Source organism: Ambystoma mexicanum, chromosome 6p (assembly GCF_040938575.1).
Source record: "Ambystoma mexicanum isolate Mex_15411 chromosome 6p, UKY_AmexF1_1, whole genome shotgun sequence".
Lineage (NCBI taxonomy): Eukaryota > Metazoa > Chordata > Amphibia > Caudata > Ambystomatidae > Ambystoma > Ambystoma mexicanum.
The window spans coordinates 1,479,583,054-1,479,600,566 of record NC_090935.1 but is presented as its reverse complement, the minus strand read 5'-3'; the positions used below and the strand labels follow the sequence as shown (position 1 = coordinate 1,479,600,566).

General features: G+C 47.2%; 1 protein-coding gene across 2 annotated transcripts in view; it reads right to left on the bottom strand.

The window, feature by feature from the left end:
* LOC138510562 (cytospin-A-like) overlaps positions 1-17,513 on the bottom strand; it is a 1,126,527-nt gene that overhangs the window by 601,301 nt on the left and 507,713 nt on the right. For both annotated transcript variants that reach the window (XM_069626319.1, XM_069626320.1), the window contains exon 8: positions 16,456-16,543. In XM_069626319.1, the coding sequence (XP_069482420.1) occupies positions 16,456-16,543 (88 nt within the window). The remainder of the gene's footprint in view (positions 1-16,455; positions 16,544-17,513) is intronic.

The window sequence follows — 17,513 nt, the reverse complement described above, 5'->3', positions numbered from 1 at the left end:
CTATTAACATACAAGGCTTTACCTCACCCATGTCTTCAATCAAGTAGGGTAGCTAAAGTTTCTTCAAGGTGGTGGATGGGCCTTAGAGGGCATTAACATCTCTGTATCATCAGTTGTATTTCCAGGGCTTTGAGGAACTTACTAAACCAAAATCCTTTGTTTTCTTCTTGCTCATCATTTGTGTTAAATTCCCCTGTGAATTATCTGCCATTGTGTTATTTTTTTTATTTTTTATTGACCCACAGTTACAAGATTTTCTTCAATAAGGTCACATTCTTCCAATCCATTCACTCATGGCCTGGCTTTGTCATTTAATGTGGGTTAAGGTTTTCCTTAAGTGATAGTGATCTTAAAAATGTTCTTGATGAATTTTCATTTGTCCTTTTGTTTTGGGGATTTTCCATTTTTTCTGAATCAAATATTTCTCTGTAGAATTTCAATTTCATATATTTGTACCCCCTGCTTCATTATATATTGGCATGCATGTACCTGATGGAATCACAATGTCTTCTTTGCCCAGACAAGGTAAACTGATTAACTGTTCCACTAGTTCTATAAAAACTAACAAAGGGGGGTTGATGGATTGAGGGAATGTGTCCCTTTGCCCCAAGAGGGAGCCCCCTCCCTCTGAGGCTACGGAGGTGAGACCACTCTGCAATACCCTCCCTAGGGGTAGAGGCAGGTGGGACCTCACTGGGAGAGACTCCCGGTTAGAGGACAAGGATTCATGTTTCTGTGAGGAACTCCCTAAACCTGTACACATGATGGGCTACATGGGATGTTTTGAAATATCTGAAACAGTTTTACAGCAAAATTGGGACGAAGAAACTCTACAGAGATGCCATTATGTTACTGAAAAGGAATATGTCCCTTTAAATAAATAAAAAACGATCTACTGAGACAAATACGTTGATTAACGTAGCTTTGAAAAGAACACAAGAAGAGAGCAAGAGAGAGGGAGAGAGAGCGGAACACAGACGTTGGTCTCGGGAGTTCCTGAGATGCACAACACCAGCAAGAAGCAGGCATCTGAGAGCCCACCTGTTTCAAACTCGCTCAAGTGCAAAGAACAGATCACCAGAGCTATGGTGTGGCCGCAGCTCAAGAAATCAGGTGGGCAAAAGTCCTAGATTAGGTGGTGGCGAGACCACAGTAAAAAAGACCTGTGGTGGATCTCTGGTCTGACATACTTCGCTGATACTATCGCATAAGTGAAGCCACAGGGGACACAGTCTCGTAGCGGAGTACCGTAGAGCGAAGAAAAGACGAGAAACCAGGCGGCGAGGGGATGCCGTGAGAAAGCCAATATGGGCGAAGGAAAAGTGCCAGCCACTGAAGCTAAGCCAGAAGGATTCCGAGGACCCTGACTTCGGAAGACATACGCCGTCAGCGAAGAAGGTAGTGGGGATTATGGGTGTCGCGGGTGACCTCAAAGGGGGAATCAGTATATCGCATAGCCAACTCGTCTCAGTACTAATCTTGAAATGAAGTTAATCTTTAAACAAAGAGAGAGAAAGATTGTTAACACAAAATAACAAGCTATTGGGAACCTGAACAAAACAACAGAAAGTCCACTGATTGCAATTCCCTAGGAGAAGGAAAAAGAGTGTACAGTAAATTTAAAGTTTGGTAACAGGAACAAGCACATTTTTGAAAAGCTGAACAATAAGACTGGAAAGCCAGTAATAACAAAACATTGGAAGAAGGCATGAACAGGACAAGAGATACAATGTCAGGTAGACCTAAGTGAGTTGAATGATAATTATCTAAGAGGGGTAGACACCCCACACCACGAGGAAATCCTAGAATATACTGAGAAGCCCAAACAAGAGGCTAAATGTTGTAAGGAAGCCATAGGGAATGTCTTAAATTTATTTTTATTTATTTAAATGTATATAGCGCGCAAGCAGCCCAGGGGCATTGAGGCGCTGCTACTTGCAATAACTTAGTTACATGGTACATATGATAGCGATTGTTGACACATTATGAGTAGTACAGGAAATCATACTGTTGTTACAAATATTGCATTTGGGCGTAAATTACAAACCTAAATGATAAGTATTTGTGCTGATGTGTCGGTCCTTATGTGAAGAGGGTAGTTTTCAGTGTTTTGCGGAAGGTGGTGAGGGAGTCCTCGCCACGGATGGTGGGAGGTAGGGCATTCCAGAGGGTGGGCGCGAGGTAGGGGAAGCTGGATCCACCCGCTTTTACTCTTTTTACTAGTGGCACAGAGAGCATGTTGGTGTACGGGGATCTGGTTGGCCTGGTGGTGGAGACAGGGTGGATCCTTTGAGAAAGGTAGGCAGGAGCAGTGAAGTGAATGCACTTGTGGGTCAGTGTCAGGGCTTTGAATACGATCCTTTCCTTTATTGGGAGCCAGTGGGCTAGTTTTCTGGCTTCAGAGATGTGTTCTCTTTTAGCAATGCCTTGGGCTGCCCGGAGAGCATTGTTCTGTATTACTTGTAGTCTCACTAAGTTTTTGTTGGAGGTTCCTAGAAAGAGTACATTGCAGTAGTCTAGCCTGGAGCGGTGATGGCTCTGGCTATGTTGGTGCAGTTCTCTTTGGATAGAAAGGGCCTGATTGCGTTGATAAGTTTAGCATGATATGCAGCTGTGGATGCTATTGCGTTGACTTGTCTATCCATGGATAGGCTGGAGTCCAGGTAGACTCCCAGAGTTTTGACAGAATCGGAGACCGGGATTTTAATGGAGTCAATGGTGAAGTGGCTAAATTGGACATCTAGGTTTTTTAGCGTGTCGTGGGAACCTACCAGGAGGAGTTCCGTCTTGTCAGAGTTGAGGCATAGTCCGTTGTCAGCCATCCAGGCTTGGATGGTGTTGTAGAGGTTGTTGAGGGTCAGGGAGTCGGTGTCATAGTTACCTGTGAGAGTGAGGAGGATCTGGGTGTCGTCGGCGTAGTTGGTGTATGAGATGCCCATAGCGTCGAGGATGAGGAAGAGGGGTCGTGTCAAGCTGTTGTATAGGGTGGGGGAGAGACAGGAGCCTTGGGGTACACCACAAAGTATAGTAGTTGGGGATGCGGCGGCTAGGTCAGAGAATACTTGCATGGTTCTGTCTTGTAAGAAGGAGGTGATCCAAGCTGTGGCCTCTGGGGAGAATTTGGCGGTGGAGGAAAGGTGGTGGCATAGGACGCCATGATCCACGAGGTCGAATGCCGTGGATAGGTCAAGGAGTAGGAGAAGTGCTGGTTTACCCATGTCTCTAGCATCGTCCATTTGGTTCTTCAAGTCAAGTAGGGCGGTTTCGGTCCCGTGTCTAGGGCGGAAGCCAGATTGGCGGAGTCCAAGGAGTTTGTTCTCTTCAATGAAATGCTGGACCTGCAAGTAGGCTGCTTTGTCCAATATTTTGAGGAGGAATGGGACAGTGGTGATAGGTCTGTAGTTGTTGGGGGAGGTGGGATCGAGAGTTGGTTTTTTCAAGAGAGGTCGGACCCAAGCTTCCTTGAGGGAGGCAGGGACTTTCCCTATGGTAAAGGAGGCATTAACGAAGGCTGTTAGGAAGGGCGCTAGCGCTTCCGTGCAGTCTTTGATAATGGAGGCTGGGCATGCATCACCTTTGCAGTTAGAGGGCTTGATGTTCCTCATAATGTTGATGATGTCTTTTTCTTGGATGGGTTTGAAGGAGAAGGGTAGGGGGGGATCCGTGGCGTGTGACGGGATAGGGATATGGCTACTGGGTAGGGCTTGTTTAGTGGCTAGTATTTTGCTTTTGAGGAGGCTTAATTTGGTTTGCATGGCCGTTTGTATTTTGTCACACCAGTCTTTGTCTTTGGTGAGATTCTTGGGGGCGGGAGTGTGTGTCTCGAGCTCTCTGAAAATGGCGAAGATTTCTTTGGTGCTATATTGGGCTTCCGAGATTCTGGACTCAAAGGATTTGGCCTTTGCTTGGGTGATTGCCTTTTTGTATTTGGTGGATAGGGTTTTAAAGAACATCTTGTCTTTTTCAGAGTGGGACGTTTGCCACTGTGTGAGTGCAGCTTTTTTCTCGTTGCGGAGTGTGAGGAGCTCAGGTGTGAACCAAGAGTTGGAATGGGTAGTGGGTTTGGATTTGCGTGGTTTGAGAGGGGCAATGGAGTTGATAGCTGCTTTAATGGCAGTATCATAGGTTGTTGCGAGTGTTTCTGGGTCTGATGAAAAAGGTGTTCTGAAGGCTGGGCCTTGGAGGAAGGGCAGTAGCCTTTCCTTGGTGAGCTGGCGGGAGCTTCTGGCGAGGCAAGGAGGGAGCGGTTGAGGCAAGGGGGCAGCAGGGGAGCTAGTGGTGAGGATGCTAAAGGTGATGATGTGGTGGTCAGACCACGGGGTGGGATTGTTACCTGTAATGATGAGTGGGCAGTTATGCTGTGCTATCCAGTCAAGCGTTCTGCCTTGAGTGTGAGTAGGGCTAAGGATGGTGTTCTTGTAGCCTAGAGCATTGAGGGCAGAGTCAAGGGATTTGGCTGCTACGTCCTTACTATCCCAGAGCCCTAGATTGACGTCCCTGAGGAAAATGGCTTTAGACTGTTTTTTGAGGTTGTCAGAGAGGAGGTGGATGAGAGAGGCTTGGAAGTCTCCTGTTGGGCCTGGAGGGCGATACAATGGTGTGCACAGTAATGGTGCAATGGGGAGAGAGGGTTATTTTAACTTGGAGGTAGTCGCAGTTGTTGTTGGTCAGGGATTTCTCTATCTTTCTGATAGAGAGTGAGTCTCTGGCAATAATTGCTACACCTCCACCTTTGGAGAGGCGGTCTTGTCTAGTTATGGAATAGCCAGGGGGCAGGGCGAGGGATAGTGCCGGGCCGGGGGCATCATGTAGCCATGTTTCTGAGATCATGAGTAGATCTAGGTTGTGGGAGGTTAGGAGGTCGTGTATGTCTAGGGCGTGGGCATTGATGGACCTGGCGTTAATCATGGCGCATTTCATGTGGGGTTCAGTAGTGCCTGAGAGGGGGTTCATGATGAGAGAGGGTTTGGTGGAGGGGGGGGTTGAGCTCTGGGTGTTAGGGGAGATGCAAATCACAGATTTTACATTGGGGGTCACATTTTCAGCGGTGGTGGACACATGTGGTATAGCATTTGGCACACTAGCATTCAAAATCGTGGTAGAAGAATTGCAAATCACAGATTTTACACTGGGGGTCACATTTTCAGCGGTGGTGGACACATGTGGTATAGCATTTGGCAGACTAGCATTCAAAATGGTGGTAGAAGAATTGCAAATCACAGATTTTACACTGGAGGTCACATTTTCAGCGGTGGTGGACACATGTGGTATAGCATTTGGCAGCCTAGCATTCAAAATGGTGGTAGAAGAATTGCAAATCACAGATTTTACACTGGGGGTCACATTTTCCACCGTGGTATAGCATTTGGCACACTAGCATTCAAAATGGTGGTAGAAGAATTGCAAATCACAGATTTTACACTGGGGGTCAGATTTTCAGCGGTGGTGGACACATTTGTAATCACATTGGTTATGGAGGCGGTATAATTGTATGGAAAGTTAAGCACTTTGTTGGTGGCTGTGTAGGTGGTACTTGACGTGGATGCAGGCTTTGAGGTTTTGCGGGGGTGCCTGGCCTTATCAGCGAGTGAGGAGGGTTGTACAGTGCGTGAGCATAGCCGCGTATTACGGCTATTCGTGGGAATGGGCTGTGAACTGAAGGCAGCTTTCAAAGTACTGGCGCGCAACCTGAAGCGCCTTGAGGTGGTGCAGGGGTTGGAGAGAAGCTTGCAGGGGTAGAGCTTCTTACCTTCCGGGTGCGGCGTAGGTTTCGGGCAAACGGCAGACGAGCAGCGAAGAGCTGCAAAGAGCACAGGAGGCCTTCTCTCGTCTGCTTCGCCTCTCGGCCCTCTCGGAATATTCACAAGCCCCATTGATGAATTACAGAGACTAATCAAAGAAGTAGCAAGAGGATGTTTAAGGATCCTGTATTGATTAATCAGCTGATACTAGAAGTATCTAGATGAGATGGGAGTCATTCTCCAAGCTTAAGTTAGCTTACATAGTGGTAGGGTCAGCTAGGGTAGTTTTGGACAGCAGACTTCTTTATTTGGACTTCAACGACTGACTGATGAGCACCTTAGTAATATCGGTAGGGACCACCCATAGTGGTAAGCAACGTTAGGCCGTATAGGTTTTATTTTAATAAACCAACCTAAAACATGTCACATAATAAATAGTCTGTGTTTTTTTTTTCTGACCTGCCACAGGGGGTAACTACCGGTGCACTAATATTCTTACCAGTCCTCGAGCCGGTGTGATTTCTTCCTGATTATTCAGCTTCAAAGACTGTACTGTTAAGCCGTCTGATTGTCCGGCAACCAATCTTTTATTTAGTACAAGTTTGTCCTGTATTTTATTTATATAGCTCAAGGGCAACATACTCGCCTTGAAAGCAAGACGACACGGAGCAACACAGGTTTGATCCCCAGGGCCGCACTTAAAAACCTCTGGGTATTAAGCACGTTATAAATAACCTATCATATATATGACTGTATGAGCTTTCACTTCGCCGCTAAATTCATAAACTTTAATCAAAGAATTCAAGGTGAAATTCAACGCAGCAATGGACAGTGCAGTTAGTTCTCTCAAACTTTCGAGTTTAGGCGATCAGTGATCACTCCTTGATGAGGAGGTTATTGTCGATGTAAATTAAGTATAATTTTGCTCATCAATCCGAGTGTTCAAAATCGCTGGCGTGTCGGATAGCGACCCCAGAGATTTGTCTCCATTTATTGAATCCTCATTTTCCCCATTTGAAAATGCACTGGTCTCGCTCTCTGTCTATCTAGACATGTACCTGCTAAATCAGATAATGGCATAGTGCGTTTACTATTATTAGCATAAATAATTCAACATTTTGATCCATGAGGTGCAAATCATCCATGCTAGCGCTGCATGTTGCAAAAAAGTCAGTAATTAGTTTCTTTATGGAGGTTGAGGAAAGCGTGTGATCATGTCTATCTTGTCTCAGTAAGGGGTCAAGTACCAAAAAAGGGCATGCCAGAATCCCTTATAGTATGAAAAGTCTCCATGGACATCATCATTTGTTGTTTTTGTGTGTCGGACTCTTTGCATTCACTGGTATTTTATCTGTTAATGTTGGTTTGCATTACTGTTGAGAGGAGAACATTATTTCCTAAAAGTCCCACACACAATGTTCAACTGCTTCCAACTGCAGCTAACTACACTCTTTAGCAGTATCTGTTCTGCCCTGTGCTCTGTCCAAGGCAAAGGAAGGGAGACATTGTATTGCATTGTGCTGCAGCCTTCTACCCTGTTGAAGAACCGGCTCACCCGCATTCCAAGCATGCAGCTGCATGGGACTGTGACCGTCAGCAATTGTTCTTATACACAGGCACAATAACTGGGTTATTTTCATATTCGCAACAACACTAGATTTGACCAGGTGAGACCTGTTCACAATTTGCGTATACAGGTAGGTTGCAGGACATTACTGTAACTTGGTTTACAGGTTGTTAGACAGGATATGCTGCTATGCCATTTCCCCTGATCAGCATAGAAATGTTGTGCACACAAGTTTCTATTTTGCAGATCCCAAAAAAGGAATCCCAAAACGAATCCCCGGGCAACGAGACCAGGGATGCAAGGCTTGTAACTGATGTAGAGACTGTACAGTAAGTATATATCCTAGCTCTACACGTTTATGTCTGCAACATGCACCTCTATGGATGTTTTGTATTTCAGCTCCCATAGCCCCTCACCTTTGGCCATGTTTCTTGGGGATGATGTGAACTGTAGTAAAAAACAAATGGAGACCGTCAGGTTGAAGATGCATGATTAGTAGAGTCGCGATAATTCCTCTCCCTAGTGTTAGGGTATTCTCTGATGATTTCAGATATTCTTTTCCGGTCTTCGAATGCTTCAGTGTTATGACTCACACCGATTAGCAGCATATTATGCCTTTGAGATTGACCCCGCTAATCTTGTCCATTAACGGAACAGAAGCTATGTGTCTGAGATCTCAACTCACTGCCATCAACAGAAGCTGTGTATCTGAGATCTCAACTCACTGCCATCAACAGAAGCTGTGTGTCTGAGATCTCAACTCACCACCATCAACAGAAGCTGTGTGTCTGAGATCTCCCCCCCGCCATCAACAGAAGCTGTGTGCCTGAGATCTCAAATCACTGCCATCAACAGAAGCTGTGTGTCTGAGATCTCAACTCACCACCATCAACAGAAGCTGTGTGTCTGAGATCTCAACTCACCGCCATCAACAGAAGCTGTGTGTCTGAGATCTCCCCCCGCCATCAACAGAAGCTGTGTGTCTGAGATCTCAACTCACCGCCATCAACAAAAGCTGTGTGTCTGAGATCTCAACTCACTGCCATCAACAGAAGCTGTGTGCCTGAGATCTCCCCCCCGCCATCAACAGAAGCTGTGTGTCTGAGATCTCAACTCACCACCATCAACAGAAGCTGTGTGTCTGAGATCTCAACTCACCGCCATCAACAGAAGCTGTGTGTCTGAGATCTCCCCCCCGCCATCAACAGAAGCTGTGTGTCTGAGATCTCAACTCACCGCCATCATCACAAGCTGTGTGTCTGAGATCTCAACTCACCGCCATCAACAGAAGCTGTGTGCCTGAGATCTCCACCCCGCCATCAACAGAAGCTGTGTGTCTGAGATCTCAACTCACCGCCATCAACAGAAGCTGTGTCTGAGATCTCAACTCACCGCCATCAACAGAAGCTGTGTGTCTGAGATCTCAACTCACCGCCATCAACAGAAGCTGTGTGTCTGAGATCTCAACTCACCGCCATCAACAGAAGCTGTGTGTCTCAACTCACTGCCATCAACAGAAGCTGTGTCTCACCGCCATCAAAGACTTTATGATTTTCAAAGTTTAGTTTTGGACTGTTCAGAATAAGTAATGATAATAAAGACCTGTTCAGAATAAGCTGTAGCATATCATTGTTTAGTTTTTACTGATGCACTGAATGTTCAAAGAAATGTCTTGCCTATGTCCACCCTTCCGACTCTATCCCTGACCACAACCACTGGCTGGGAGCTGGCACCAAAAGCGCATGCAGGGTTGGCAATCAGAGCAACTTCAATGTCATTGGGGAACGGGGCAGGCAGAAGATGGGCGGAAAGGGGAACAATGTTAATGATGGCTTTCAAGGGAGATCAAGTGAAGGTGCCGCATGGGAGGGGCAAAACCTCAGGTGCTTCTTACAAAATTTCCCATTAATTAGGGTCCCATTAAAGGACCATAAGCAATTTGGTTGTAGAGGAACATCTTAGTCAGGTAAGAATGCGCCACTCTGCTGGGAGTGCAGACTGGGGCAGAGAGGATCAGGAATTCAATTGTGTCTCAGAGGGAAGGGCAACATCTTTGCTGTTTGGCACACAATAGTCCACTAACTAGGGACCTGTTATGGTGCCAATACCAAACTGAGCGGCAGTTGAGTGGGTTAACGTTGGGCATGTATGCTCCATTCTGCTCTGAAAGCAGCCCAGGGTGGGGAGGAGATAGAATTAACATGTGGGACTGGAGGGAGGGGGACGCTGTCAGGAGTCAAGAGACAAAAAGTGTGTGCCTGCCTCCTTAGCTGTGCTGTAATTAAGCATAACTTCCAGGAATGGTGCTGAATATGTTGCCGGCAGGGCCAGGGGACGTGGGGAATGTACACTCTACTATACCATAACATTGAGGGCTGGAGATTTATTTTTTCACTTTGTATCTGAGTCCATTGTGATCTATGGGGATGGGCTGAAACTCATGTATGCTTGTCCAGGCTTAATATTAACAGCTGTAGATTTGAAGCAGGGAAAGCATTAGGCTCCTGTGGCAAGGAGCTGAGTTAATTTCCACCTCTGCCAAAGTCTTTAGGAATAATGGCCCTTTTTAAAAATGTATCCTAAAGCAATTACAATACAAAAAATAATTACGGAAATAATCATCTCTATAGTAAAAATACATGACAAAAGCATGGGCGAATCAAAATCGAAAAGCATAAACAATACGCAATACATGATGCGTGTGTCAAATGTACAAATGAATGAACACATTAAAAGTAGCAAGGTTGGGCAGATTGAATCCTGTGTGTTGATTGGGGGCGGGGGGGGTTTGCCAAATTAATGAGGCTCATCCAGGTTTGGGCCCTGGTTGCCAGGCTCATCACAGTGCACCAGTAGGTGTTCAACCCTGCCCATGTCACACTCTCCTCCCATTCGCTGCAGGCCTGTGGCCAGGGCCATCTAGTAAAGGAGCAATGAGAAGGAGCCACCTATTGGTGAAATGATAAACTGCATCTTGAAATGGTCTGCACAATCAACATTGATGACAGATGCGAAACCAGTGCCGAAATCTGTGGCTGATGCAGTCACTCAGCCAATCACAACAGTAATACGTTTAGAGCACACTCAGCAGGTACTGCACTTACGAAGTCCTAAAATAAACTCTTACATGGACACCAAAAGTCTTGAAATTCACTGGTCAGTCTGATTTAGGACCTGCCTAACTAAGGCCCTGTTACTAACCACCACCAAGGCTAAACTGGCTGACTAATAAGGACAGCACCATCTTCGGGAGCTAGTGTATGCTGTCTTGTGTTTTCCACCGATTTCTTTATTGAGAAAATGGCTGCAGACCTTTCACTAGAAAGGGCCAGACCAGAAAAACACATCCTTTTCTGAACCTGCTGAAGATCTCTAGCTTTCGATTTTCTAGCAAAGGAGAGCAATGTTTCCGAATATTAAGTCTTAGGCACTGGAACTAAACTCCCTCTCCCATAACAGGTTGTCACAGAGAGGGTAGGGACCCCTCTCAGAACGGGGTGGGGGACCGCTGAGGGGAAAATCCAGTACCAGCCTTAACACGGAGCAGGAAGGTCACAGGGCCTCATCATGAGTTGGGAGGTAGCCCTTAAATGCGGCAGTAACGCTATTACCGCCACATTTAAGGGTCCGCTCAAACATGAGTGCGGAGCATTTACCCCCAGCTCTAGGCTAGGAGTAAATGCTTCGGAAAAATGCTGATTTTTGGCAAAATTAACGCACAGTAATACCACCAGCGATAATTGCGCTGAAAATTTCCCATTGAGTCTGGACCCAATTGGAATGGGAAATACCTAAAAGCGCCTGACGGGTGGGCCCAGTCGGGATACCGCCCAACTCATGATGAGACCCACAGTCTTTCTCCCTTCCCTATGTGCCTGTAAGTCTTAGGGCAGACCCTTCACGCCAACATTATCCTCAATGTCAAACTGCTTGCCAGTCTTTCTATTACGCTGACTTGTGCATGGAGAAGAAGAGCCCAACCCTCCCGGCAGTGAGAGAAGCACTCACCACAGGCACAGGTGGGCTCGAAGCCCAAGCTGCCCAGAGATCCGCCACCACCCATTGTCCTAAAAGCAGGTGTGGGTGCACCAGTGCATAGTGACCACATGGAAAACGAGATCGGAGAAGCTAGCCTGCGGGGCCGTAACAAAGACTAAAACACTAGACCACCATGGAGTAAAAGGGAATGGTTCCCAAGACTTACCACGGACAACAAGACAAACTTTTGCACAAAACTTAAATCACTGACAGAGTCCTCAGACCGCAATCCTGCAGTGCAGAAGGGGGCAGGGCCAATTCCCCTTTGGAAACTTTACTTTGCAAAGACAAGCCCTGGAGGAGAGGTAAAGACAGGAGATTGGTCATGGATCAGAGCGCAACCAGAGTTAGGTTTAAGCAGGGATGAGGAAGTGAACAGTGTGTGCTATCCGGATGAGGACAGCAGTAGAGTGGAGGTGGATCAAGAAACCAGCAGAATGAAGGATGGAGCAGCGGACTGTTGAGGCGTCTGTTGTAAGGTACTATTTGTAAGTCAGGGTATTTTGAGTACTCAGCAACTGCAACTGCCACTAATATGTACTCTCCACCTTCCATGGGCCCAAAGTGGTCGACTGCTATTTCCTCCCATGTTCTTTCAGGCAGTGCTGTCATGCACAGTGGTTCAGGTGTAGTGTGTGGTTTTATGATTGCACATGTGGGCCAGTTCTGGAGTAGTTCTTCAACTATGGTGTCTAGCTGTGGGAACCACAGTTTTTGTCTTAACATTCTTTTTGTGGACACAATGCCCCTGTGTCCTTCATGGGCTAGCTCCAGGACTTTCCGTCACAGGTTTCGTGGTATTACGAGTTTGGTGCCTTTTAGCAGCAGACCCCCTTCCGACTTTGCAAGTTCCTCTTTTACTGCTAGGAAGCATGTGATGTCTTGTTTCGTGTCTTCGCTTACCGTCTCCTTGAGTTGCTTTGCTTGTTTCCATCGCCCCGTTTCCAGGCATCTCAGTATAATTTGTATTCCTTGGTCAGCGTTGGATTTACAAGTTATCTGATCCATGTCGAGACCCTGGGGCGTGTTGCTCTGGATGACATATTTTATGTATTGATCTGCTATGAACAGTTCTGGTCCGCATTTCTCTCGCGGGCAGCGTGAGAGAAAATCAGCGGGGTTTTGCTCTTTTCCTGGCCTGTGTGTTATGGTGAACTGGTAGTCCTGGAGGCGAAGTGTCCACCTTGCTATTCTGGGAGGCATCTTGGCTTGTGGGTTGCCGTATATGAAGATCAATGCTTGGTGATCTGTGACTACAACAAATGGCTTCCCGTAGAGAAATAGGTGAAAGTGCTTGCAGGCCCAGACCACTGCTAATCCTTCCTTCTCGGCCTGAGAATATGCTTGTTGGGTTTTGGAGAGACTTTGGCAGGCATATGACACAATGTGTTTTTCATGTCCTTCTTTGTCATCCAGTTGCGCGAGAATAGCTCTGAGGCCTACCGGACTAGCGTCTACGATGAGTTCCGTGGTTTTTCTTGTATCAAAATAAGCCATGTTATTTCCGTCCGAGATGCGGTCCTTGATGATCTGAAAAGCTTCCTGACATTGAGGTGACCAGTCAAATTCGGTGTTGAGTTTGGTGAGGGCCCTGAGGGGTTCGCTGACAGATGCAAAGTCTTGGATATATCTCGTGCAGTCGCTTGCAAGTCCTAAGAAGGATCTGAGGTCTGAGGTGGTGGTGGGCAGCTCAGCTTCCCTGAGTGAGCTAACCTTCTCTGGGTCTGGTGTCATGCCCTTCTCCGAGAATATGTCTCCAAAGAACCGAAGTGTCCTTTTCCGAAATTCACACTTCTCCTTGTTCAGGGTAAGTTGGGTTTCCTCCAAGGCCATGCATACTCTCATTAGTGTGTTGTCATGTTGTTCTTGTGTTTGGCTGAAGACTAGGATGTCGTCGCTGTAGTTCAGGCAGTTGGGCACGTGTTTGATGATGTTATGGATTTCTGGCTGAAAAATGTCTGCCCGTGATGATACCCAAAAGCTTAATCGCTTGTATCAGAACCGCCCGAGTTGTGTGACGAAGGTTGTTATGTAGCGGGACCTCTTGCTGAGTTCTAACTGGTGATAACCTTTGTTTAGGTCCAGTTTGGAGAAGACTGTCGCTCCATTTAGGAGATGCACCATGTCGGTGATTCGGGGCGCTTGATGGCGTTCCCTCAGGATGGCTTTGTTTGGTCTTCTAATGTCCACACATATTTGGGTGCCGGGCAAGTCTCTTTTGGGCACTGGTACTATGGGGGAGACCCATGGTGTGGGACCTCCGGCTGGTTCTATGATGTCTGCCTCCAACAATTTGGTCAGCTCGTTTTCAACTTGTTTTTGAATGTTGATGGGGATTCCCCTATAGTATTGGGCTAATGGTGGAACGTTGGTGTTGATGTGTAGCTCAATTTGTTTATTTTTCAGTTTGCCCGTGCCTTTGAACAGTGAGGGAAAAACCTGCTCAATGCTTGCGGTAGAGTCCAGGTATTTGTGTACCATGAGTCGATACAGTATGTGGATCAGCCCCATTTCTATGGCAGCTTGATAGCTTAGGATGCATCCACTGTCAGTGGCGGCTTCTAGAACGTGTATGAGGATGTTTTTCGCGTGGTCTTTGTAGCGACATGGCGCCATTAAGAATCCTTTGCAGGCCAGAGGTGTCTTTGAGCCGTAGGGGAAGATAAGGGCTCTTACTGGTTGTAGGCGAGGGGCGTTAGGTATGCATTTGTATACTTCTTCGCTGATTACATTCACGGTTGCCCCTGTGTCTATTAGGAATTTGGCAGCTGTTTGGTTGATTTGTATCCTGAGTATGGGGCTGTGTTCTTTCGCTGTGTTGTTTCCTAGCACATACAGGTAACCCTTTTTCCTCGGTACCTCTTGGTGCTTCTCCTGTCTGCGGGCGTTTTCTTCTGAAGACGCACTTGATGCACTGTCAGGTGGCGATTGTTCTACGAGGCATCTAACGTATCGTCTGGGTCTCCTTCTTGGCTTGGATGGTGTGGTCTGCTAGGTGAGCCCAGATGTTGGGCTTTTCCCGCCTTTCTTTTGGCCGTGTTGTTTGTGGTTGTATTTTTGTGGGAGTTTTTCTCCCTTCTCCCGTGTGCGGTGGGTCCCGGGTGCCAGGTGGGGACTCTGTGCCGTGCGCTGGTGGGCCCGTGTGGCCTTCACGCTGCGTGGCTGAATTTTTTGGGGAGGACTTCTCCCCTCTCCCGTTTGTGGTGGAGCCCAGGTGCCAGGTGGGGGCGCTGTGCTGTGTGCTGGTGGGCCTGTGAGGCCTTTGCGCTGCGGTTCTGCCTCAAGAGTGGGCCAAATGTGGGCTCAATTGTGAACTGGTGGGGGTGACAGTGAGCACATGTTCTCTTACCCCTTTATTTCTTGTTGGAGCGTGAGGGCCACGCCTCCACCGCTCTTTGTGGTTGATTTTTTCACTCGTTGCCATTGGTGGGAGGCCAGTGCTCCTCGACCGTCCGGATCAGTGTGAGCGGGGAGCTGCTGCTCCACCCGCGGATGTTGGTGCATGCGCAGTCCTGGCCGGACTCGCGTCGTTGCCCTCGGCGGGAGATCCTTGCTCTCGACCGCCCGATATCTCTACGCGGGGAGCTGCTGCTCCACCCGCGGATGTTGTGCACGTGTGGTCCCGACTGGGGCTCGTGCAGGGGGTGTCCAGCTGGTGGGGAGCCATGAGCGCAAGATCCTCCGAGGTGGCAGGCTTGGTGGGGATTTTGATCCCACCTTCGTCACCAATGTGCTGTCCTTCAAGTGGACCACCTCACACTGGGCTATCAGTCACTCCGCATTCATACAAGGAGAGACAGACAGGAGCTGGGGTTCTACGCTTCTTTATTCAGTGAGTGCCTGCCTGGAACGGGCGCCTTTCTCCTCCTCCTTGCTCCTCCCCTTCCCCTCACCCCTTGGTACTCCCCATGTGACCTGGGTGCATTGATGACACCACAGAAGGGTGGCGTTTGGGTAGAGAAGTGAGGGAGAGTGTTAGTGAGAGGAGAGTAGCAGTAGCGGGAGGGGAGTGGTAGAATTGGGAGTAGAGTAGGGGTAGTACTGAGTGGAGAGTAGTGGTAGTGGCAGGAGGACAGTAGGAGTAGCAGTTGTGTGAACGGAGTAGTAGTAGGTTGGGGCGTGAGAGAGAAGCAAAATCCAAGGGTGGAGGCGAAGCCCAAAGGAAAAAGAAACGTCAGACAGGCGCAAGGACGGTGGAGCAGAGTTCAGGAGGGGAAACAGGTAGGATAGAACGGCAGGGTGAGAGTGAGCATGACGGGTCTTAAGCGGGTCCAAGACAGGCTCCCCCCTTAACCCCACCATGCCTATAGAACACTAAGCAGGGGTAGAGTTGGGACAGCTAGTCGGGAGGGAATACGCTTCCGTTTAAGGACACCACCTCAGAAAAGACAGAATAGTGGACCGAGGGATTACCGATCCATAGGACTACCCAGGGGTTACAGACTTCTGGGTTAGGACAGGCATCCCCTGGGAGAGGAGAAAGAGGGGGACGGTCCTAGCACCACCATTCCTAAAGCCAATGTCACCCCGGAACTACGATTGCACAGAAGCATGGACTAAATTCCTACTGTAAATGATTCACGAAGGCATGAAAACCCCTGCAACTCAGTATCTCTGTGAATCCTTATTCTTTCTGTGACAATGTTGAAAAATGGTCCCAATACACACCTGACTAATACACAGTCTCTCCGGATTGGACCATACGGCCTGTGTTTCCTACCTGTGCAAGATCAGAGACTAGCTACAGTTTATTCTGTATAGTGCGGTGTGCGAATGCTGTCCCTTCCTTCACCTAGCTATCCATTCACGTGCAGCTCTTAGCCCACTTTTTATTGTTTTTACAGCAGTTCAAATATGAGGCTGTTTGCTTAAATGCCAATCAAAAATATTGTGTTTCCAGATGTCTCAGCTAAACAGATGTTGATCTGCGGTCCGGTCTGTCACTTCTAATGACACTGAATTTCAAAGAAGTGTGCAATATTTTTCAGGTGGAAACAGTGAATAACGAGCCTTAACATGACATATTATATTGCATCACACGTCTGAAGCTATTTCAGAAGCAAGGGAGCACTGGCAGGGTTTTTATTTTGTATAAATAAAATGTAATACCTTCGTCGCCTGTTTAGCGACCTGTTCATAACCGCAGCAAGTCTTCTCTCCAGTTCATCAGCTTCCTGGAAGGTTTTCGAATGTCTATCTGTATGGTATCAACATTAAAGAGTACTGTTTAGTCGTTAGAGTACATATATAAAAAATCCAAAACAGAGAAATGAAAGTTAACAGGGGGCAAGAGATATATTCAAGGTACTGCATGACCCGACTGGTTTAGCATTTGCATTCATGTCAACATTATCCATTCCATTCGGTAGATGCTTGTCCAATCCTGGTTTTAGCTTTGCATTCTGGGACGTGTAGTACTTGTTTTCCAAACTACACTTGCCTAAAGTTCGCAAGTATCTGATGGCCTCAATCCAAATGGGAAGACAACTCACACTCTAAGCCGATCCTTCTTGGGCTGTGCTCCTAGAATCGCATGCCTAATGCGTGACATCCTTTCATCATCACCTTCTGGGAAACTGAAAAGTACCTCACGCCAGAAGTCAGAGGCATTCAGACCCCATTGCATCACCCCCGCCAACAGCTCTCGGAGTTGGAGTGGCTCCAGACAAGTCTTAGATCCATTTCCTAGCCCCTTTACAGGGGCTAGGAAATGCAGATATGGGCGACCAATTAATTGGAAGCAAGGAGAAAGATACACCCACCATAGAATAGATAGTGGATGAAGTTTAGAAGCTACCAGGAATGTACACGCATCCTAACAGAATGAAATTAGAAGAGGGACATGGTTTTCAAGTAGGGTTGCCATTACAGAGCAAAGAAACAACTGACCGCGGTGTGCAATATATCAATTCTCACTATTAGTATAGAGGAAGCAACACTATAGACAGTTAAACCGTGTGTGAAGCTGTTTTGAAGATCATACACTGAGAACAAAATCACTCAGAAGGGTGACAATTGTGAATGGTTGAGGGACTGCCAATTGTGACATTTTAGGCAATGCAAGATTAAATGAGATGCCCAGGATTGCACTCTGCAATTTCTGCACTTTACCACTTGCTTTTCTAGCATGTACCATGAACTAAAATAATCCCATTTTAGAGATCTGA